The following is a 23,551-nucleotide window of genomic DNA, read 5'->3' as shown; positions in this document are numbered from 1 at the left end:
TTAAGGGCTCTGAAACTTAAAAAAGAAAAAAATAATAAATAAAATTTTTTTTAAAAAAGACTATCTCCAAACACCGTCACATTCTGAGATACTGCTGGTTGGGACTTCAACCTATGAACTTCATGGAGCGGGGAGTGGAGGATACAGTTCAGCCTGCAACAGACAGTAATCAAGTGTACATGTACTTGTGTACATGAAGATACACCGTTCTTCAGTGCTTGCCTCCAAGATGCAATTTGGTGATCAGATAATGTAAGTTTTCATACTTGAGGAGCTGAAGGCATCTGCCGTGTCCACGCTTCTCAGGACACAGATAGGGGAGTATTTACTAGAAACTGTGTATACTGGTCAACAGTCTGAAAGGCTGATGAAGACTCCAGCTACTGTTACCTCTTTACCCTCTGATGTGGCTGAGAACCTCAGCACAACACATATACAGGGATTGTGAGTAACTCACCTTTTAAGGAATGGATCACAAGGCATACACTATCTATAAGAAACTATGAATTAGTTTCTAGACTTTGGCCTTGAAAACTCAAATTATTCCAGTTTTACTTATATTACTAAAATCTAGGGTTTCTTGAGTCATCTATAGCCCAATTTTTTTAGCATAGAAATCTATGCTAATATGAAAAATCTAGACTAATACGAAACTGAAGATTAGCTACTGTTTACTATGTTGAGCACCATGGTAAGCCATTAACATGTATTAACTAACTTAACATCCCAACAGTACCATGAAGTGGGAACTCATTATTCCCTATTTACAGTTAAGTAAACACAGAGAGACTACATAATTTGCCTCAGGTTACAAACCATCATGACACAGCAAAGCCAGATTAGAGAACACTCAGCAGGACTCCAAAGCCCATACTCATCCTCTCCTTCCTCCACGAAACCACATTATAAGAAGAATCCTATATTTTAAAAAAGTTTTTATTTTAATCCTTCCTAGAGGAATACAGATTTGAATGAAATACATTCATTCCACAAATACATTAGCAGCAAAACCTTCCCACCAGAGTCCTCTACTCCAGCCCACAGGTTGTGCCTTTGAGCAAGAGCGCACATTCCTTCAACTCTGTCAACTTAAGGATGGGTCTGCTTCTTTCTAAAAGTTGTATGTGCATGGGAGACACAAAAGCCCAGGTGGATGGATAAATTAAGCTGGGAACCTGAAAACAGACCCAAGTGGTGCCATAAGCCTTCTTTACCTTCCAAATCCTCTGGCATCTTCTATGCTTCTCTGGTGAGGTTCTTCAGCACAGAGACAACTGGGAAGGCCTAACTATGCAAACACACCAATGCATTTGGAGTCATTTGTTCTGAATTGGCAACATTTTAATGGTGTCTTGATACTCTCCATAGGGTAAACCCTTCTTTCCCTTCCATGGGCTGAGGTACCACTTTGTCAGGTGAGTCCACATGTACTTGCTGTCAGGAGGCAATCCAGCAGGCATTATTTGGGCTCTCTAGACCTCCAGGTCCCCTTTGTCTGAATGGCTGGAGGCTTTCCTGGAGTCAGAGAGACACAAGTCTAAGCCTCTGACTTTGTAACAATATGTAACCATAACCAGGTGATTTGCTCTGGCTTCCATCAAATCTAGCTTCTTGGATAGTAGCCAGGCTTTTCTCCTTTTCTTCTCCCATCACTACCTATTAACTTCCTGTCCTTTTTAATTTGCCCTCTAGGTACCTGCTGAAAATTTGGGAAGCAAGATCTACCCTAAACTCCCAAGTAGCCAAGAGAGGTTAAGGCAGGTGCTGCTTTAAACTTGTTACCTGCAAAATAACACACTGCTGAGTTCCAACCCATTCTGGGATGAGTGTAAGTCACAAGAATCTGCATAAAACACAATCAGCAATCGGGATGGCTATGGTGCAGGGACCAAGTTTAGAGTGTTGCCAAGTCATAGGACGAGGAGGAAATGGAATAATGGAAGAACTTGCAATAAATATGGGCAGAAGACAGCTCTGATTCTGGCATAAATGCATCTCCCAGATTATCACGTATATAAGAAACAGACCTCAAAAGTTGACACTTTCCTCCCCATTCATCACTTAAAAATAGGATACATGCTCTCTTTTCCCAATGTTTTAAAGTGTTTTCATTAGGATACTCTTCTATAAGTGCTTTATCCATTCCCATTAAGTTTGTTTTGACTACTGGCTGAAAAGAAATCAGGAACCACTTTATATAAAAAACCACTGTAGTGGATATCTGGTTATGTGTTTTTCCCTTTGCATTATCCATACAAAATCGCTTGCTTCTTTTTTCTTTTATTTATGTGCAGAGAGAGACTCATCCGCTGAATATACAGCACCGTTAATCTTGCAGTCTTCTGTCCCCACAGAGTCTGCTAGATCTTCCTCTTCCGAGTCATCCTCTTCTTCCTCCTCTTGTGCTGATGAACTGGAGGTGGGCCCTTTGCAGGTTTTCAGGTGGCGGGTGAGATGATATTTGGTTAGATAAGCCTTTGTACATTTTTCACAGACATAATCCCGTTTTCCTTCATGAGAATTGAGATGCTTCTTTAAGTGATTTGTTCTCAAGAACAGCTTATCACACTGGGGACACTTGATCTGGCGTTCTCTAAGAGGGATACAAGAAAAAACATTTGATTTGGGGTTACAAATGACAAGTGAGACAGACGTTTATTCTTCACAACCTCGGGACTTTATACGAGAAGCTCTACTCTTCTAAAATCAGGCTTTTTTTTTTTATAAGAGATCTATCATACAGAAGTCATAAAACATTTGTATACTTTAAACAGCAAGGCTGATTCTGCCTGTTTTAGAATTCTATGTAAATAGGACCATACTATGTATATTTCTTTTATGTCTTGCTTCCTTCACTCAGTAAGATGCTTGTGAAATTCATTCAAGTTGCTGCCAGTGTAAGTTGTTAGTTTCCTTCTACTGCTGCATACTATTTACAAACATACCACAAATTATCCGTGGTAATGGATTTGTCTAATGGATATTTTGGTGGTTTCCAGGTTTTTTTTTAATCATAAGCAAGACTCCTATGAACATTTCCATACTTGTAAGTTGCTCTGCATTATGTATAACTTTCTCTAGAGTATATATCCAAGAGCAATACAGTTGAATCAAAGGATATGGATATCTTCAACTTTACGAGATCATGCCAAACTGTTTTCCAATGTAGTTGTATCAATATACATGTCAATCATTGGGAATTCCTATTGCCCCATATTCTTACCAACAATTGAAAGACTTGAATTTAAAAACGTTTGCCAGTTGGCCAGTACATAATGCTATCTCACTATGGTGGGTGTTTTTTGTTTATTTTTTTTGAGACAGAATCTCACTCTGTTGCCCGGGTGGACTACAGTGCCGTGGCGTCAGCCTAGCTCACAGCAACCTCAAACTCCTGGCTCAAGCAATCCTCCTGCCTCAGCCTCTGAGTAGCTGGGACTACAGGCACACACCACCATGCTCAGCTAATTTTTTCTATATATTTTTAATTGTCCGACTAATTTCTATTTTTAGTAGAGACGGGTCTTGCTCTTGCTTAGGCTGGCCTCAAACTTCTGACCTCGAGAAATCTACCCAATTCGGCCTCCCAGCGTTATTAAACAAATGAGTTATGTTTTGAAAACATGAGTAAAAGAAAATACAGACAGTAGATGTGAAAATTTTTTTTAAAAAAGCAAACAAGTGAAATCTTCCAGGATGAAACCAAAAACTTAGTGCTCCAAACTTGGCTTAGCTATGTGCAACACAGGAGGCCTCTATCTATCACAGCATCAAGGCAGGAAACAGATGATGAGTCAGCACTTCCAAACCCTTGAGTTGGCAGGCTTGGCTACAGCCACACAACAGCTCACCACCTGAGGCACAACGTCTTGGCCACAGGGTAACTTACTGTGTGTGGATGAGCACGTGCTGCTTGAGGTCCTGCCTCCGCATAAACAACTTGTCACAGTAATCACACTTAAGATTCTTCTCGCCCGTGTGGATGACCATGTGGGTCTCCAGGTGAGCCTTCTGGGTGAAAGACTTGTCACACAAAGTACACCTGTAGTTCTTCTGACCTGCAAATTGACCCAAATTATCAACCTGTAAATACAACAACAGCTGGCATTCCCAAAACAAACAGGCACATATATGTGTATGTAGCAGAGGCAGGAATAATGCAGAGCTGACTGGTAAATGGAACTTTACTTTCTAGGGCTGTCTACCCAGAACAACTCAGAGCCACTGAGTTTGTATTCTGCAACCAAAGTGAGTAATGCTAATAAATATACCTCCTCTTTAGTACCTCTGACATAAATATGTATTATTTTTTATGTTCATAACTGATACATGATATAAAATTTGAAAAAAAAAAAAAATCACTCAAAATCCTAGTGCCCTAACCCATTAAACAAAAAACAACTCATGTATTCTAGAACATGTCTAAAGGCAAACATATTTTTATAAGCTACATTTTATAGTTTTTTTCATATCTTATTTATACATATAATATGACCTCATAAACCCAGGATGAAATAAAATCTGTCCAAGAATGCAAAACTAAGACCCTGCTAAGCTAGGGGTCGGCAAACCCTTTCTTAAAGGCCATATAGTATTTTAGGCTTTGTGAGCCATATGGTCTTTGTTGCAACTACTCAGTCTTAATGCAAAAGATGAGGAAGAAGCCTCCTTTTAAAGATCTGGAGAACAAATGACCCAACCTAGAAAGCTAAAACTTATCAGTTATTTTGTAGTATGCATGAAATAAGTACTAAAAGAAAGGGAGTTTAGAAAATGGAAGTTCAAAAAACAAATCTTGGCAGTGTTTATCAAGTTATATTCAAAGGAGAGAAATTAGCTCTGGCTGGTGAGCAGGGGTGAGCACTAATGAGAAGCTCAGGCTTCTTCTATAGAATTTCCTTCAATTTCATTCCAAACACATTTATCAACTTCCTGATTATTAACTGTATTTTTCCAAGCACTTTCAAACAATGGTGGGGGCACCTGGAGAGTCATCTTAATAACTGGAAGTAACACCCTCCAAGGAACCTCAATTATCTAACCAAGGTTCACTATCCAGTGAGGTCTGCCAAAAGCAATCTGGATTCTTTCTCTGAAAATCGTAACTCCACCTGCAATACTATCCCTCTGCCAGGCCTTTACTACTGCATTTTCTAATTGCTGGGAAAATTCCATTCTGACAGACCAATACAACTTACCTGTATGTATCTTGAGGTGGGTCCGCAGGTTGCTGGGATCACAAAAAGCCTTGCTACAGAAATCACACTTGTGGGGCTTCATACCCATGTGACCCATAAAGTGGACATGAAGTTTGGAAGGAGAGATAAATGCTTGGGGGCACATCGAGCACTTCCACTTCCTTTCTTTGTTGTGTCTTGGCCTATGGCTGCTGCTGTGGCCCTGGCTAGGAATGTGGTTATGGATGTGGCTGGTCAGATGGGCTTTGAACTCTGCGTAAGAATTGCATTCCTTGCCACAGTTACAGAGGTGTACATCTGGGTGTTCAGGAACACCTATTAAAAAAAATTACTCAATGTCTCCTGAAATTTGCTCTTGATGTTAACAATTATTGCTTGTGATTCTCCCTTCTACCAGAATTTCCAATTTGCCCACTACCTATAAAACTGTCTTATTCAATGCTCTATCCCCAGCATCCAAAACAGTGTACTAGACACATACAAAGCACTTGGTAAATACTGGATTATAAGTCCTCTTTCCTAGACAAAATATTTATATTTTTTAGCACACACAAACTCTTACACATCACTTGTAATCATAAAACAGTGCAAAGAGAAAGCCTATGAGGTTAAATCAAATCAAAGGTAATTGCTATACTTCATGAACTTAAATCTCAATGGTACTGGCTCAGAAAGTAGCCTTAGGAACTTCAAAGCTCCAAACGAAAGTAAAAGATCAGTTCATATGAATACTGCCTGGTCAATAACGTTTGGCTTATGAAGAATCTCACAGATTTTAAACACCTCAAATATGAAAGTAATAGATTGCTTTTATATATACAAAGGCACATGATTTGCTTCAGCTAATATGTAAACCATTACCAAAACTTTATTCCTAGTCCTGGTGCTTTTACTATGCTAGCTTCATAACAAACAAGTCTTACATTAACTTACCAATCTGCTGAGCATAATCCCGGCTATAATAAAAAAGCAGTTCATTTTCAGGTGGGATATCTTGTGAGGTGCAGAAAAAGATTTTTCCATCATGAGGATAAGCCACCAAATTCTGCTCTTCCCGATTCCTAAGTTATCACATTTAATAGATCAAACACATTAATTTTGAAATGTATACTAAACACATCATTCTCCTCATGGTGAAATCCTATATGAAAGCTTAGGTAGAAATATTTTCTCTGGAACAATTTTGTAACTGCCTATACTACCTAAAAGGAGGGACTTGTAGAAAAACAGAATTCTTACTTCCATACATCAGTTGATTACCTTTTATAGTCAGAAACACTAGAGTCTGTTATTGGAAGCAAAAAAAAAAAGGAAATACAATGAAGTCTTAAACAATGTGACAAAAGACACAGATAGCTAGATGAACAAGAATTAACTCCCATAACAGTCTGACAGGGTAACTAATAGCCAGTATAACAAAAAGGCATCCACTTGCGTATTTAATGGTGAATATATTGTTCCTTATTGCACTGGTAAACTGAATAAACAGTTTCATATGTTTTAACTCATAATCACTATTAGTCAACCACTATTGGGGTGAAGAAGTTGAAAATCCTTAGCCTTTAAGTATGCCCAAGTATTGGTGTAATTTGGATTCTTCGATTCTTTCCCATTTCATGCAAAGCTTCCTATTTAAAAACATCTGAACAGTAACTATTTCTCTCACCCAAGACTACTCTTACCTGGCTTTGCGCACAAACATCATCCAATTACATTCATTTTCGTCAGTTGTAACGATGCAGAATTCTAGGACACCGTTGTGGTATATCTGCCAATGGGAAAGCCCACACATGTCAAATGAACTGGCAAGCAATAAAGTACCACACTAAATTCAGTCAACAATCATCTCATTTACTCATTTGCAATAGGTCACAGCTTTCCCAGTCAGTGTGAAAATATAGGATTGCCTTCTCCAACATGCTCATCATTTCACCAACCTCCCTATTCCCAGTAATATGGTAAAGATCATAAAAGACCTACAGTTAGTGCTCAATGAAGAGAATGACTTTGCTCTTGATTATTCACCTTTTCCCTAGAAAAGACAAAAAACTAGTCTACTTGTCTACCTGTCTTAATCACATACTACACAGTAGGCAATGAATGAATGAATGTCCATTAAAGGCAGAGGACCATTCTTTCTCGGTTTTCCAACTGGATCTAGCATTCTTACATTCTATTTTGGACACCAAAACTGAAGTCCCTGATAACAGTGGTACCTTACCTTTCCAATTATCGTAAGACTCATTTTTCCCCTCTCTTCAATTTTGTAAACCTCATTCCCAACACACTGACTAAGATTTTTAGATAAACACATTACAGGAATAGCTGTTTATGTCAAAACCTTGCATTTCTAGCCCCTCCCATTAGAAAACTACAGAAATAACCTTAGCTTCTAATTCTAGAATTGTTTCCCAAGGTAAATATTTGAGGAATGTTTTAGCTGATTACAAAATAAGACTTTTATTATATAAACAAAGTCCATGGCCTCCGCTGCCACAAGTACTTAAAATGCATAAAATGATTATTACCTCACAATATGGAGACTAAAATAGCTTGTCCTCTATTTCCTATAGCTGGTGCTTTGATATATATTATAGCTTGGCTACCAAGAATAATAGAGAGGATGTAATATTAAATAAATGATTGGCAGGTAAATAGCACTGTATCAGTCCTGGCTGATTCTGACTTTATATCACTTTTTAAATACTTCATTATAACAAAAACAGCCAAAAGTCACAGAAAACTTTCATCAACACTGACCTTCCAGATATGGTTAACTGCTTTGTCTGTCCATTCTGCTACTTCCATGGAGTGACTCTGCTGGCCAATAAGAGGCCCAAAGCAAGTCCGCACAGGAATGGTTTCTCCTGCCCATACACCTATCAGTGGAAGGATACCAACTACACAATCAATTATTTAAACAACTAATAGAAGACAGAGAGAGAGGTGCTTTCCCCGCCTGGTCTAACATGGGAGTAGAGAGAAAGGTGCTTAACCCACACAAAGAATCTAATTTTCAGTGAACCTAAGAACTGATACGCTAGCACTCCTGAGAGGTAGCTAAGCCTTGTGTGTCCTAGCCTGTAAGTATACGAAACATAATGAACAGATTACATGGGGCTCACAAGAAATGCTGAGTAAGAAGCGGTATCAGAAATTCTTGGCCAGGCACAGTAGCTCACACCTGTAATCCCAGCACTTTGGGAGGCCGAGGTGTGATGATTGCTTGAGCCAGGAGTTCGAGACCAGGCTAGCCTGGTCGACATAGCAAGACCCTGTCTCTACAAAAATATTTGTACAAAGTAGCGAGGTGTGGTGGTAGTGCCTGTAGTCCTAACTACTTGGAAGGCTGAGGCAGGAGGATCACTTGAGTCCAGGAATTGGAGGCTGCAATGAACCATGGTCTCACCACTGCACTTCAGCTTGGGTGCCAGAATGAGACCCTATCTCTTAAAAAAATAAATAAATAAATCTTGACCCTGTAACTCACTTTTATACAAAAAGAACCTAACCATGTCTTTCCAAATATATAATTTTAGAGTTACTATGTTAAAAAATCCAGACATTGTTCTATTGTACAAATATAAAGCAATTACTATAAAATAAACTTCTAAAATCTGTGCTTAAAGCTCTGCTCTATATTATCATTATCTAAGCTATTCAGTGCTTTCAATAACTCATGCTCAAGCTGAAGCTGAAAGAATAATGAACCTAATGTTATGTTTTCAAAGAAATGGCACAGTAACTCAGAAACCATGCTAAATTCAAATAAGGGTAAGTAAACTCTGGCTGTCTACATTTCTTATTCCTAAGGAGTTATTAGACAATTTATAAACATTGGATCTGAATACCTTTTGTGCCATAAAGTTATCAGTGGTGAATTCCCATGTTTGTATAAAGGAAACTAAATTCCAAGGATTGTATTGTTAGGATAATTTTTAGAGGATGAGAGAGCTGAGAATAGAAGTCAAGGCTTCAAAGACTCAGGCCAGGATTCTTTCCTCCATTCAGTTCTGATTCTAAGAGATGAAGTTTCCCAATATAGTTTTCAACTTAATTTATTGTTATCACCAGTGGACAAAACAAATATTGCCTAAAAGCATAAATATTAAGCCATAAATTGACTTTTTGGATCAAACAAAAATAATCAATAAATTATACACATCCACTTTTACAACTCTATCCTACAAAGGATGGAGAGACTTTATGGGGTTTTATGGTTCCAAGGTCCTTACCAACTTCTGCTCCCACAATTGAGTGGCGGAGAACAAGCTGCTTTGGGAGAGAAAGCCTTGCTCTGCTCTCTATTGGAGTGTCCGGAACAAAAGTCACTGGTCCATGATCAGGGCAGTCTGAGGGATAGGCTCGGTCACAGAGAGTACACCCTGTGGATAGCAAATGTGAGCAACACAAATGGGTTTACTTCAAGCAGGCTAAACTACCACATGGTTTTTAAATTAAATGCAAATTATTAACATGTAACCAGTAAGAAGCAAGGTTCTAGTAGAAATATTCTGATCAAACAACCACTTTCTTACACTAAAATATATAATCACTTTTATACCACTCTTCAGTCTCTAATAAGACATGATTTTTTTCTTTTTATCCAACAGGACTGGTTTCCTATTCAGTGCATAAAAGAAACACTGATTATTACTTTCACAATCAAGTACATTGGCCCTTGCATTAAGTAGATAAATAATACATTTAGATATGATGTTCTAAAGTCCAAAATATCCTAGTTCTGAACTGCAAGAGAAACTAAGTTGAAATGTTTGTCATGCAAAGGCAACATGTAGATGACATTACAAGACAATGGAGTCAGAGCCAGCTGTACCACTGCACTCTTCTGCTTCACTACATAATGCTCAACCAAGTTTTGATGACACATTCTTAAGTCAAAAACAAAAATGCAATCTGCTCTTTTAAAAGGCAGGCAAAATCATATTCTTGCAGATATATTTGCTTTAAACTCTTAATTTCTTATTGTTTACATGGTCTTTCTTTTTACACTGTCACAGAGAGTGCTGCCTTCATATACTATTCTCTATTCTTACAAGTTCACTTTTACCAGCTTATGAGTGTCTTCCATAAATCTTCTTTTGTCTATTCTTTATACTTTCCTTTCCCTCTGTTAAGGAACAGTATTTATGACACTATTAGTAAATAGCTGAGTTCAAACCTTCCAAATTCATTCACAAAATAGTTAGAATACATAAACCACAGCCATCTAAGCGTCTTATATTCTTAAGCAACACATTAGAAACTTCTACTTGTGCCATAAAACAATGAGTTTTCATATTTAGGCAAAACAGTAATAACATTACTTCTTCAACTACTACTTGATTAAAAATTCTTTGAATTATCAGATTCAAGATCCTCTACACACACATAACTGATTCTCCACTGCTCTTAAGGGGAATCACCTCCAAACAGGATATTCAGATTTCATACTGCAAAAAATGCTTAGAAAATTTCTCCACAGAAAATACACACATGGCCATTAAGTACATAAAAGGTGTTTAACATCATCAGTCATTAGAAAAATGCAAATCAAAATTACTATGCAGCCGGGCATAGTATCACACATCTATAGTCCCAGCTACTCAGGAGGCTGAGGTGGAGGATCATTTGAGCCCAGGAGTTCAAGTCTAGCCTGGGTAACAAAGCAAGACCCCAACTCTTAAAAAAAAAAATCACACTACCCCACAATGACAAGCCACTTCACACTCACAAGGATGGGGGGGGGAGGGAGGGAGGGAGGGAGGGAGGGAGGGAGGGAGGGAGGGAGGGAGGGAGGGAGGAAGGAAGGAAGGAAGGAAGGAAGGAAGGAAGGAAGGAAGGAAGGAAGGAAGGAAGGAAGGAAGGAAGGAAGGAAGGAAGGAAGGAAGGAAGGAAGGAAGGAAGGAAGGAAGGAAGGAAGGAAGGAAGGAAGGAAGGAAATGAAGTGTTGGCAAAAGTGTGGAAAAATTGGAACTGTCATACACTGCTGCCAGGATTATAAAATAACACAAAAACAGTCTGCCACTCCTTCAAAAAGTTAAATATAGAGCAATTCTACTACTAAATATATATTTAAGAATATATGTTCATACAAAATCTTGTACATGAGGGTAGTGGTTCACACCAGCATTACTCAGAATGGCCAAAGTAGAAACAACCCAAATTGTCCACCAATTGATAAATGAATAAGAAAAATGTAATATACCCACATTACAGAATATTATTCAGCCATAAAAAGGAATGACATACATGTTATAACATGGATGACTGACAAAAACAATTATGCTAAGGGAAAGTAGCTAGACACGGAAAGCTACATATCATTATGATTCCATTTATATGAAATGTTCAGAATAGGCAAATCCACGATGATTAGAGGTTGCCTGAGAATGATGGGGAGGAAGGAATGGGGAGTGACTACTAATGGGTATGAGGTTTCCTTATGGGGATGATTAAAATGTTTCAGAAATAGGTAGTGGTGATATTTGGACAACCTTGTGAATAAACTACAAACCACTAAATTGTACACTTTAAAATGTATATGTAAATTATATTTCATTTAAAAAGATACACACGTTTAGAAGTAGTTCTGCTTCCCACTTAGGAAAGGATCAGTAGGTTTATTTCCGTCACCTCTTATCATTTGCTAAATTCATGAGCCTCAAATTAATTTCTTTTTTGGATTACAATATTTAAAAATTCTAAATTCAAGACTTCAAAAGGTTAGTACAGGTCTCCCCACTGCCTGGCTTCTGTGGCACCATGTCATCCTGGGCTTCCTCCTGCTCTTTTCTGACCCTCCTGTTCAGTCTACTTTGGCGGCTCTTCCTGTGCTGCTGTACCCTGATATCCTTTGCCCTCCTCTCTTCTCATTCCCCACTCTCACCCCATCCTACTTCCATGGCCACAATTAATATCTTAATGTTCATGATCCTTAAATATTTCCAGACAGATCTCTGAGATCTACAGTCAACTTTTCATTAGACATCTCTAGTGGTTTTCTTACAAACACTGAAATCAACATGTCTAAAACTGGAGTCACCATCACACCTCCAGAAAAAAATTTTAATAATAATCAAATCCTCCTCCGCCTTGCATTATCCCATCTACCTAGTTTTCCATGTCAGAAACCGGGGTTTTCTCCTTAATCCTTTCCTTCCCCCAACTTCATTCTATCAACAAGCTCAACTGAGTTCTATGTATATATCTTCCACTTTTCTTCATCCTAATTACCTGTACTCTAGGTTGGAAAATCACAACCCTTCACTTAAATTATGGCATTATCTTCCAGACCAGACCCTGCTTGCCTCTAACAAATTTATCCTACATTGCAACAGAACCCGACTCCAACCCTCACTCCTTATAACCTTTGACTGGTCTCATTAGAGCCTTTGTATTATAGTTCCTAGTTCTCTTACCAAGTAACCCCTTCTCCTCACCTCTATTTTATGCTTCAGCAATTCTGACCCATTCATGATTCTAAGCATTTATAGGTGCTGACTCCTGTCTTTCTCTCAACTGCCTACATCAGGCATCCTCAAAATACGGCCCGTGGGCCATATGCGGGTGTTTTTGCCCGTTTGCTTTTTTACTTCATAATAAGATATGTATGTGCAGTGTGCATGAAATTTGTTCATAGTTTTTTTTTAAACTATAGTCTGGCCCTCCAACAGTCTGAGGGACAGTGAACTGGCCCCTGTTTAAAAAGTTTGAGGACCTCTGGCCTACATCTTTCTTGTCCTTAAGGTCTATGCTAATGTGTAGGTTACCTCCTCTGGTGAAGTCTTCCTTGACCCTTCCATGGCCTGGTTAGCTGCTCCCCCTCAGGCTACTTTGGTGCCATGCAATTACCCCCATCTTTGCACTTACCATACTGTATTGTGACAGACTATTGACTTGTTTATGCTTCCTATCAGTGTATAAGCCCCTTAAACGTCACATACTCGTTGTAGCCTCTAGCAAAGAGGTTGGCATATAGTAAGCACTCAATACTTTTCCTGCACAAAGTACATAGTGACAATAACAAATCAATTTTTTTTTTGCTCCAGAGTCTTGTTTTGTCACCCTGGCTAGAGTGCCGTGGCGTCAGCCTAGCTCACAGCAACCTCAAACTCCTGGGCTCAAGCAATCCTTCTGTCTCAGCCTTCTGAGTAGCTGGGACTACAGGCATGCGCCACTATGCCCAGCTAATTTTTTGTATTTTTAGTAGAAACAGGGTCTCACTCTTGCTCAGGCTGGTCTCAAACTCCTGAGCACAAGCAATCCTCCCACCTCAGCCTCCCAGAGAGCTAGGATTACAGGTGTGAGCCATCGTGCCCAGCCAAAATCAACTGTTTTATATTGTTGCCCAATGAGAGTTATATGAGTTATATCCCTAACTATGGAATTTATGTGCGTTCTGAGAAAAAAAAAAAATAGCAACTTTATATCCTCCTACAGTTTTCCATTGGGTTATAAAAGTAATCTAATAATTTATTTTTGGACTTATGTTTAAAAAGCACAAGGCATGTTGCACAGAATAGCTTTATTGTGGTGTACTCCTATAACTCTCTATTCGTAAAAACTTGAAAAATACCTTAAATATTATTGAGCTAAGTAAATTTATCTGGTTTTTTATTTTATTTTTTTAGAGATGAGGTCTTGCTATGTTGCCCAGGCTAGAGTGCAGTAGCTATTCATAGGCACGATCATAGTGCATAGTCTCAAACTCCTGGGCTCAAGAGATCCTCCTGCTTGAGCCTCCTGAGTAGCTGAGAATACAGACAAATACCACCACACATCACTATGCTTATCTGTAAAACACCAAAATGACTACTTTATGTTTCATTTCTTCAGGAGCATGTTGCAAGAACCAACTAAATGTTTATATATCATTTGGCTTACTTGAAGAAAAGGTACCACATTACTATAAAGGACAATACAAAGGCAAAGAAAAATTCCAAAGTCTAGTACATTCTATACTCCCTCAATCAATGCCAAACTTTGCAACTAAACTTCTTAGGGATGATGACCCTTTTAATCAACATTTCCAAAAGAGAAAGGCTAAACAAACTCACAAATTGAAAACAAGGTTGCCATGTTTTCCTTGTTTGAATTGGAGTCTTCCATTTGCAGTGAAGATGGTACAAAAGAAAGACTGTCTGAAGATACATCTACATGACCTGTCCCCATAGCAACCTCCTGGGTGATGGAGGAAACAGCCACAGGTTCTAGGCTCAGGCCCACTTCATGGAGGGAAACAGATTCTAGGGAGGCGAGGTTGTGTGAGGTAGAGAGTGCCACGCTTACAGAGTTGGTGCTCATGGCCACAGTGTGGATGGAGTCACTGAGGGCACTGTCAGACATCCCGTTGACCCGACTTGCGATGTGGTCTGTCTCCATGACCACGGGGAGCTCCAGGCCATTCCCATGAATGGGTATCACACCACCATGTCCTACAGTGTCTGCTGCAAGGTTGTTGCTCACAGAATCCACAGACAGAGGTTCATGACTTCTGGAGCCATTTGGGATTTGGGAATGCTCGCCTGCAACACCATCCATTGTAAGCTCCTCTGCCATTCCATCTGAAGAGATCGGGCTGGTAACCCTAGAAACATTCTCCATAGTGATTGTCGTGTCCAAGGTCACCTCATGGCCATCATTGGGATGAAGACTTTGGGCACCGTGTGTGTTCACAGAGCGAGAGTCTATTGAAACAATGCCTGGTTCTAATCCAACATTTCCATTGGACTGATAGGGATCTAGCGCTGAAGGGTTATTGGCAATTGATAATGCTGTATTACCATCAACATTTATAGAGTTGGGGTGGATATACTGAGGAGGTGGTCTGTCAGCTAAATAAGATAAAATGCCTAGGAAAAGGAAATGATGAGATATCAGACACGTTTTAGTACATTGTTAAATATAAAGAATTCTAAGTACCAATCGCTCTTTTCCTTACAAATGTAACTAAGTTAAAATAACCCCTACTTCTTTAATCAATAGATATAATAATTTATAAATACCAACATACACATGCCATAATTATTTCTTGTAAAACTGAGAAATCCTAAATTATATACTTTATATAATATATAAATATGTATTATATATTCCTTTGAAGCTGACAAGAAATTAATCATTTAAATGCTGCCTTTAATATATACATAGTTGCAATTCCTGAGTCCTAAGGTGCTAAAATTTGCTCTACTAATTATTAAAAGGTAAAATGATTTAAAAGCAGGTTTTCTATGTGAAAAATAAAATTTAATTTGATGTAATTTTTACTTTATTAAACTATTATAACACATCAATATATTCAAAACAAGTTACAATTGTACCTGCTTTATTAAAACAAACAAAAAATTAACACTCATGCTTGTACGGTTGTGGTGCAATGGTAAATGCTTCCCTGCCAGTAGGAGTATAAATTACTAATACCTCTTTGGAAAGAGAGTGTGTGTGTGTATAAATATATGCATTTTTTTTTTTTGAGACACAGTCTCACTTTGTTGCCCAGGCTAGAGTGAGTGCCATGGCATCAACCTAGCTCATAACAACCTCAATCTCCTGGGCTCAATCGATCCTACTGCCTCAACTTCCCAAGTAGCTGGGACTACAGCCACCATGCCTGGCTAATTTTTTTGTATATGTATTTTTAGTTGGTCAATTAATTTCTTTCTATTTTTAGTAGAGACAGGGTCTCGCTCAGGCTGGTTTCGAACTCCTGACCTTGAGCAATCTGCCCGCCTCGGCCTCCCAGAGTGCTAGGATTACAGGCATAAGCCACGATGCCTGGCCAATATATGCATTTTTTAAGAAACAAGTTCTCATCTTTCACCCAGGCTAGAGTACAATGCTGTGAGCATAGCTCATTGTAGTCTTAAATTCCTGGGCTCAAGCGATCCTCCTGCCTCAGCCTCCTATGTAGCTGGGGCCACAGGCATGCACCCAGCATACCTGGCTTGGAAAGTATATCTTTTATGAACCTCAAAAATGTTCATACCCTCTTGTGCAAAAAATTCCACTTAAGATAATCTTCTCTATGCATTTTGTAAATATTATACACAAAGAAATTCTTGAGAGCTTTAGTCACAATGGTAATAAAAAACTGGAAAAACCAAACTGTCCAATAATAAAGCCTGATATAATTAACCACCAAATATCCATTTAGTAGAATTTAACACATCATTAAAAATAATAAGTATGAAAACCGTGTAGTGGCAAAGGAAAATAACTACGTAAAAGCAGAGAAAGATATTAAGTGAAAAAAATAAACAACTGTTTAGAAAATATGGTCTTAAGCCAGGCATGGCGATATGCCTGTAGTCCCAGCTATTGGGAGGCTAAAGCAAGAGGATCACTTGAACCCAGGAGTGCGAGTACAGCATGGGCAACATACTGAGATCCCATCTCTTTTAAAAAAACATGGTATCAAATCATGAAAAACAAGCCAGGCATAGTGGCTCATGCTTGTAAACCCAGCACTTTGGGAGGCTGAGGCAAGAAGATTGCTTGAGCTTAGGAGTTCAAGGCTGCAGTGAGCTATTATCATGCCACTGCACTCCAGCCTGGGCAACAGAGTAAGAACCCTGTCTCTAAAAAATAAAAAATTATGAAAAATGGTCAAAACCTATATTGTATACTAATAAAAAAGATAGGAAGGAGGTACAGCAAAAAGAGAGATGATGGGAATAAGTGGTTCCCCGCTTTTCTTATTTGCTTAATTTTCTCAAATGAGTATATACTTTTATAATAGAATAAAAATTCAATAAACTTTTAAAAACAACACTGCAGCAGGATGCTGTAGAGTTGACAGGAATTTTAACTGCAGAATTATGAATATTGAATGAAGGAGATATTGAAGGAGAAAGAAGAGAAACTATTTGTGTGCAATTAAGAAATTTAGTTTAATCAAAATGCCATATTAATGTGCTATATGTACATTCTAAGAGGAAAGGTACAAAAATACAAAGACATATTTTCCCATCTAGAGATTAGCGTCTAATAGTGACAAACAGAAAAGAGTGTTATTCAAATCTTCAGGAACTGAGGTTATAAGCTGGATCTATCCTTTTTTTTCTAACATCCCAATTAAGTATAACACTTACCAGGTAGAATGGTTCTGAAGTAACTGCTCTCCAGGTGAGGGTAAGGTGGTGGAGGTAGGGTGTAGTTTCTTTCAGGTAACCCACACATCACCCCTCGATCCCCAATACCCATTGGGAGCATCAGAGACAAGGCAGAAGGCAGAGAGCTCAGGGAAGGACCCAGGTTTGGAATTGCCACTGGCAAACCTACAAAAAGATGTTTTTTTCCAATTAAAAGAAGGTAGCATTTAAAAATTCTCTGTATATCCACTGGCTAAACTCTTAGAAAGGTTTCTGCACATGGGCAAAAATCTCACCTAGTAACCCTTTTCAGATAGATGATGCTGTGAAAAAATCCACAAACAGGACTAAACAAAGTAGTCCTAGTCTCAAAGTTAGTTCTCTAGTTTTAAACTGCCAAGTTGATGCTCCAGTTGTGTGTATTGCTATTAAATACCAAAACATTTCATTTACAATTAAAAATCTAGTTTAAATACAATTTAAGAAAGCAAATTATATACAGAAAAAAACAATGGAAGAAAACAAAATGTTCACAGGAGTGGTCCCTGATTAGTGATATTATGACCTTTTTTTACATTTTAAAATGTTATTATATCTTCCATTTTATATGGTGAGAATCTATCATTTCTACTTGGAAAATAATCTAACTTAAAATTAAATGTAAAACTATTAACATACATACACACTTTCATACAATCTTTTGTATATATGCTGCACTTCACAATTGGTAAAAAATTTAAACCTTGGATTATATCTACTTGCAAAGTGTTGGAGTGACTCTTACTGTGCCTAAGTATCATGATGAATACTCACCAACTTGGGCAGTGCTGATTTGCATATTTTTGCCAGGGGCAATATTTTTTAATAGGCTTTTCCTCCTTAACAAGAGTGTCCACTAAAAGGAATGCCTAAGAGACAATCAAATGGGTTAACAACTAATAAAATTTTTTAAAAATTTCTTTTGTGGACACGTAAAGGAATGTGAAGAGACTCTAGGTCTTATTTAACTGCTGCAGTTTACTAATTAAGCAGGTAATTCTCTACAGAAAACTATTTAAACAACTTATAGAATTATTTAAAATACTCCTAAACATTAACTCCTATTTTGATAAAGTCCAATATAATATCACAGATCCCTGAGAATAGCTTTTCCATTTCAATAGAAAAAGAAAATGAAACCAAGAAGAAAAAAAAGTTTTAAAAGTACAGTAATGGGGAAAAATATGTTTTTCCTACATTATTCTCCTGAGTGTGGAGGCTCATTTGGACTTCCACATAGCTGCTGCATCTCTGGTACCACACCTCTTTCCTCATAATTCTAGGCCTGGCACATTTGCAGTTGCCACCATTCAGTTTCAAATCCGGGAGAAAACAAAGCTCAATTCCCCATGTTTTCTGGGAATAATTATTAGAGTAACTTTAACTGATTCTCTTCTATTAACCCAGGGACAGGGTGCCAAGGTGTGAACCAGACAAATGGGTAGCCCTGTATAAAACACCAAGTTCGTTACAGCTCTGGACAAAAGGCTACGAACCCAAAAGAGGACTATCAGAAAAAACTGCTACTTCTATCCATTAGAACTCTAATATTCTACAAAAATGTTTTATTTCATTATCTGCCACATGTGGAACCACCATTCAGGCCTGCTTGGCTTTTCTCTTCTACCCCTAAAGGGGCTCTGATCTCCTCTAGGCTCCATTTAGAACTGGTACCACAGTTAAGTAATAAAATGCAGAGGCTCTCTCTTACCACTCACCTGGGGCAGGGATGGCACTGTGAGTGGGTGAGGCAGCCAACCCCAGGTGACTTCCTGAGACTGGCAAGGCATTGCTCACAGAGGATGAAGTCAGCTGCTCCATCCCCACTGGGCTCAGGTTCATTTCATTCATCCTGGAAAAAGAGTATACACAACTAGTTATGCAAAAATTACCTGTGACTGACTCTGTATTAAGATATTGAAGAACCTGAAATAATGCAGATGGGGAAATGGGACTTGGGCAACTATTACTTCATTTTTATGCTCACAATTCTCTTAGATAGCTAGTGCCATATTCTTTCTACTGATAAGGAAACTGGGATTCAGAGACATTAACTAACTTGTCAATGTCACATAGCAGAAACAGGATTTGAATTCAGGTCTACCTTGATCCAAACCCTATGCATACCATCTAAAGCAAAATTTGCAATCCTTAGAGCACACTAGCAATGAGAGTTTTTTTTTTTTAGAGACAGAGTCTCACTTTGTTGCCCAGGCTAGAGTTAGTGCTGTGATATCAGCCTAGCTCACAGCAACCTCAATCTCCTGGGCTCAAGCGATCCTACTGCCTCAGCCTCCCGAGTAGCTGGGACTACAGGCATGCGCCACCCATGCTCGGCTAATTTTTGTGTATATATATTTTTAGTTGCTCAATTAATTTCTTTCTTTTTAGTAGAGATGGAGTCTCGCTCAGGCTGGTTTTGAACTCCTGACCTCAAGCAACCCGCCTGCCTCGGCCTCCCAGAGTGCTAGGATTACAGGCATCGGCCACTACGCCCGGCCAAGTTTGGTTTTTTAAATCACCTGAGCTTTTCCTTTTACAATATTTATTTTCTCCAACTGGCTTATACTTCAAACCAGTAGTTTTTTGGGCAATTTGTTTTAACCTACTCAAGGAACTTTTACCAATCATTTACAAGGAGTTAAAGTGATAATGGGTCTCATTCAAATGATCAATGATATTGAAGAAGTGCCATATCTTTCCCATGGAAAAATTGCAATGACATTTATCAGTCAACCTGAGAACAGTAACAGCTAAAATTTATTACTCCCTTACCATGTGCTAGGCAGTAGGCTAAGTGATTTCCATGTAACTCTCTCTCCTAATCCTCATAATTCCTATGAGGAAGGTATTATTCTTAATCCCACTCTTTTTGTTGTTGTTGTTGTCCAGATAGAGTCTCACTCTGTCACCCTGGTTAGAGTGCAGTGGTGTCACCGTAGCTCACTGCAACCTCAAACTTCTAGGCTCAAGCGATCCTCTTGCCTCAGCCTCCCAAGTAGCTGGGACTACAGCTGCATGCCACTCACACCAGGCTAATTTCTCTACTTTTAGCAGAGACAGGGTCTCACTCTTGCTCAGGCTGGTCTCTGAACTCTTGGAATTCAAGTAATCTTCCTGCCTTGGCCTACTAGAGTGCCAGGATTACATGCATGAGCCACCTAGACCCACCTTAATCCCATTTTAAAGATGAGGAAACTAAGATTCATAGAAGCTAAGAAACTTAACCCCAGAATCACATTAACTAGTAAGAAGCAGAGCTGTGATTTAAATTCAGATACGTCTAATTTAAGAAACCCAAGTTCTTTTTTTTGTTTGTTTTTGTTTTTGTTTTTGTTTTGCTTCATCCTCTGGACTGAATGAAACCCAAGTTCTTAACTACAATAACAAGATAATTACAGTAAAAGAACTGCATTGCTTTTACACAGTTCCAATACATTAGGACCTATTTATATTGTGGGATATATTTAAAGTTCCACACAGACCTGTTTCCTGCATTATTCTATATCTATAGGCTTCACCTTTATCCCTGGCCAGGTATGCCATAAAACTAAACTCTCAAACATTAATGAAATGTACAAGACTAATCCAATACAGTACCCTATATAGAACAGGCACTCTGTTTTTTTTTTTTTTGATTGGATAGAGCGAAGCAAATGCATTATCCTTATAAAAAAGACAGCTAGAAACACACAGCAAAAGAGGTATACCTTATGAAGGACAGTACATTAATGAAAAGACTTTATGCTATAAAAGAATGCAAAAAATCCTTGTAGCCTAAAGAAGACACAAGTACATTATTTTTGAAAGTTTCAGGTTTGAGTTGGTTTAAAACAGAGTTTTTCTGTAACTCTTTATTGCTACAATCCATAACTAAAACACTACAAGCACTGGAGCCTACAACCAATTGATTACAATAATTTTTTAAAAGTACAACTAAAAATCTGTAGCTTCAACTCTTATTCTGAAAAGTCCTGAATATTAATCTATGTATCTAATCTTGAGATAAAAATCAAAATGGTGTGTCTAGGTTGAGTCCTAGGCTTTCTCAAACCAGTTCAAACCAGAGTTTATTGCGAGAAGCTCAGCAGATTTCTGCTTTGTTGTGAGTCATTAAAATGTGATGACCTCAGCAGCCATAAACCAAAGGTAACTAGTATCCCACAGAGAGAAGGCAGATGAAGGAAGGGAATGTACCAACAATCTTCATAAGAGTTTCTCATTCTAAAATGCGATTCTATTCTAACTACGGTACTCATATGGGATTCTAAGAAGCAATCTTGGAAGAAGGGATAGAATCAAGATACTAAGTTCTCTCTTCTTCCTAACGCATTTGTGGTAAAATCATTCCCTACATACTTCCACATTTTATGTATGTGTTTCTAATTAAACTAGGTAACCATCTGCCAGTTTCTGATTTCATATCTTTTTCTTACAATGACATATAAGAAGCTAACTAAAATACAGCCACTTTGCAAAATGCAATGGACAGTTTCAATATTGTCAATAAATTCATGTCTTATCGTCCTCATGCTAAACATACAGGCCTTGGACTTGAGTATGCATGGAAAGAAGAAAAAAAGTAAAAAAAAAAAATAGAAAAAATTTTAAAAATTTTAAAAATGTTTATTTTTTTAATTTTTTTCCTTTTTTTTTCACATTTGGAGTAAATTAGGATGAATGAAGAGCACATTCAACCCAACACTAGTTTCTGGATTTCTTGTTCCCTTAGGGACAGAAACTCATTTCCAATCATACTATAACCTGCCCAAAGGCGCACACACAAAGGCATCAACTCTGGACATTCACTTGCCAAATGGTTTCCAAAGACGTCACCAGCGCTGAAGTCCACCTCCCCACTCACCTGTGATGCATCTGCTAGGGGCCAAGTGTCAGAGAAAAGAGCGCAGGGGTAGCGGGGAACCGGCATCTGGGTTTGCGTTCCAGGGTCACGTGCTACCGCATCTTGTCTACAACCGCTGGACCAACGCGGCCACTCGTCCCCGGGGCCGGCCGGGGCCGCCCGACTTCTCCCGACGGCCGGTGGCCGCGCACCCCGCCATGGGATGGGGCATGCCGGGGGACACCCGAGGCCTTTCCTCCAGAAGCTTCGGGAGGGGGGCTGCCCAACCTGGGGGAAATGAGGGACAAGAGAGGTCACCAAAGACGCGAGGAGGATGCAGCCCCCGTCTTCTCGCCACCGGAGAGCCCGAGGCGCCGCGGACACCGCCTCCCAAGGGCAGCCGACTCCCCCGCCGGCATGGGGCCCGCAGGCCGGGCAGCGCCGCCTCGCCCCGCCCCGGCCGGGCCGCGCGCAGCCCACCTGCCGGCTGCGCGGGGGGCGCGCGCGCCTGCCCCGCCGCTTTGTTCTTCATCCGGGCAGAGCTCGCCTGAGGCCCTCCCCGCCCGCTCGGCCCCCTCGCCCCCGGGGCCGCTCGCCTAACGTTTCCCGCCCGGCCCGACGCCTCCTCAGGGCCGCACCCTCGGCGGCGCGTTTCCGGCCCCTCAGCCACTCCGGGCGCCCGCCGCTCCGCCCGCCCCCCTCTGCGCGTGCGCACCGCCGAGACCCGGGCCGGAGCGGTCGGGCCGCGAGAGGCTCGGCGTGGAGCGTCGCTTCTCTCTGCGGCTCGATGGAATCGAGCGCCGAGCGATCGACCCACAGTTGCTAGGCGACCAGGGCTGCTGGTGCGCGCAAGGGGTGTGTTCTCAGTCGCCTAAATACCGGAGACTCAGGGTTTCAGTCTTGAGGACATTACCCTACTTGGGAAGCGTGGGTCCACACAAACCCCCAAAACTCGAAGTAAAGGATTTAGCCCAGAGAGTTAGCAGTTTTGCCCAGGAGGAATTGGGATTATATCCCGAGTTTTTGTCGCTGTATTTACACTTGAAGATTGTCCAGTTTCCCAGTTTCATGTCATAAATGGTGATTGGTGTTTTATACAGATTTCCTTCCCCTTCTCTCTTTGCGGTTCGTTCTCTACTGCGTGCCAGGTACTGTGCTGAACGCTGGGGGTGCTGGGACGGCTTGAAAGGACAAAGGCCCCAAGCTCGAGAGGCGGGGACCTCGACACTGCGCCGCGCTGCCGGGCAGCTTCCGCGGCCCGCCGAGCAGCACGCCCGGGACTTCCTCCTCTCGCTCCGTGAGCGCTCTTTGCAGTACATCTCGAACTCGGGGTTACAGAAGAAGACACAGGTCCTCACCTTCAACTGCTTGCCGTCTAG

At 39.9% G+C, this 23,551-nt stretch overlaps 1 protein-coding gene across 1 annotated transcript; it reads right to left on the bottom strand.

Annotated features, from left to right (window-relative positions):
* Nucleotides 1-918: 918 nt before the first annotated feature.
* On the bottom strand, nt 919-22,835 carry PRDM4 (PR/SET domain 4). The gene is made up of 12 exons (XM_012772785.2): nt 22,653-22,835; nt 22,194-22,460; nt 19,048-19,181; nt 17,291-17,476; nt 14,258-15,052; nt 9,434-9,583; nt 7,959-8,077; nt 6,881-6,966; nt 6,132-6,259; nt 5,199-5,513; nt 3,890-4,058; nt 919-2,593 (listed from the first exon to the last, which is right to left on the bottom strand). Exons 2-12 carry the CDS (start codon nt 22,202-22,204, stop codon nt 2,281-2,283), a joined length of 2,406 nt encoding a protein of 801 aa, XP_012628239.1. The 5' UTR covers nt 22,205-22,460; nt 22,653-22,835; the 3' UTR covers nt 919-2,280.
* Between the last annotated feature and the right edge of the window lie 716 nt (nt 22,836-23,551).

Source organism: Microcebus murinus, chromosome 10 (assembly GCF_040939455.1).
Source record: "Microcebus murinus isolate Inina chromosome 10, M.murinus_Inina_mat1.0, whole genome shotgun sequence".
Classification (NCBI taxonomy): domain Eukaryota; kingdom Metazoa; phylum Chordata; class Mammalia; order Primates; family Cheirogaleidae; genus Microcebus; species Microcebus murinus.
Note: the sequence above shows the minus strand (reverse complement) of the source record. Positions and strands in the feature narration are given on the sequence as shown.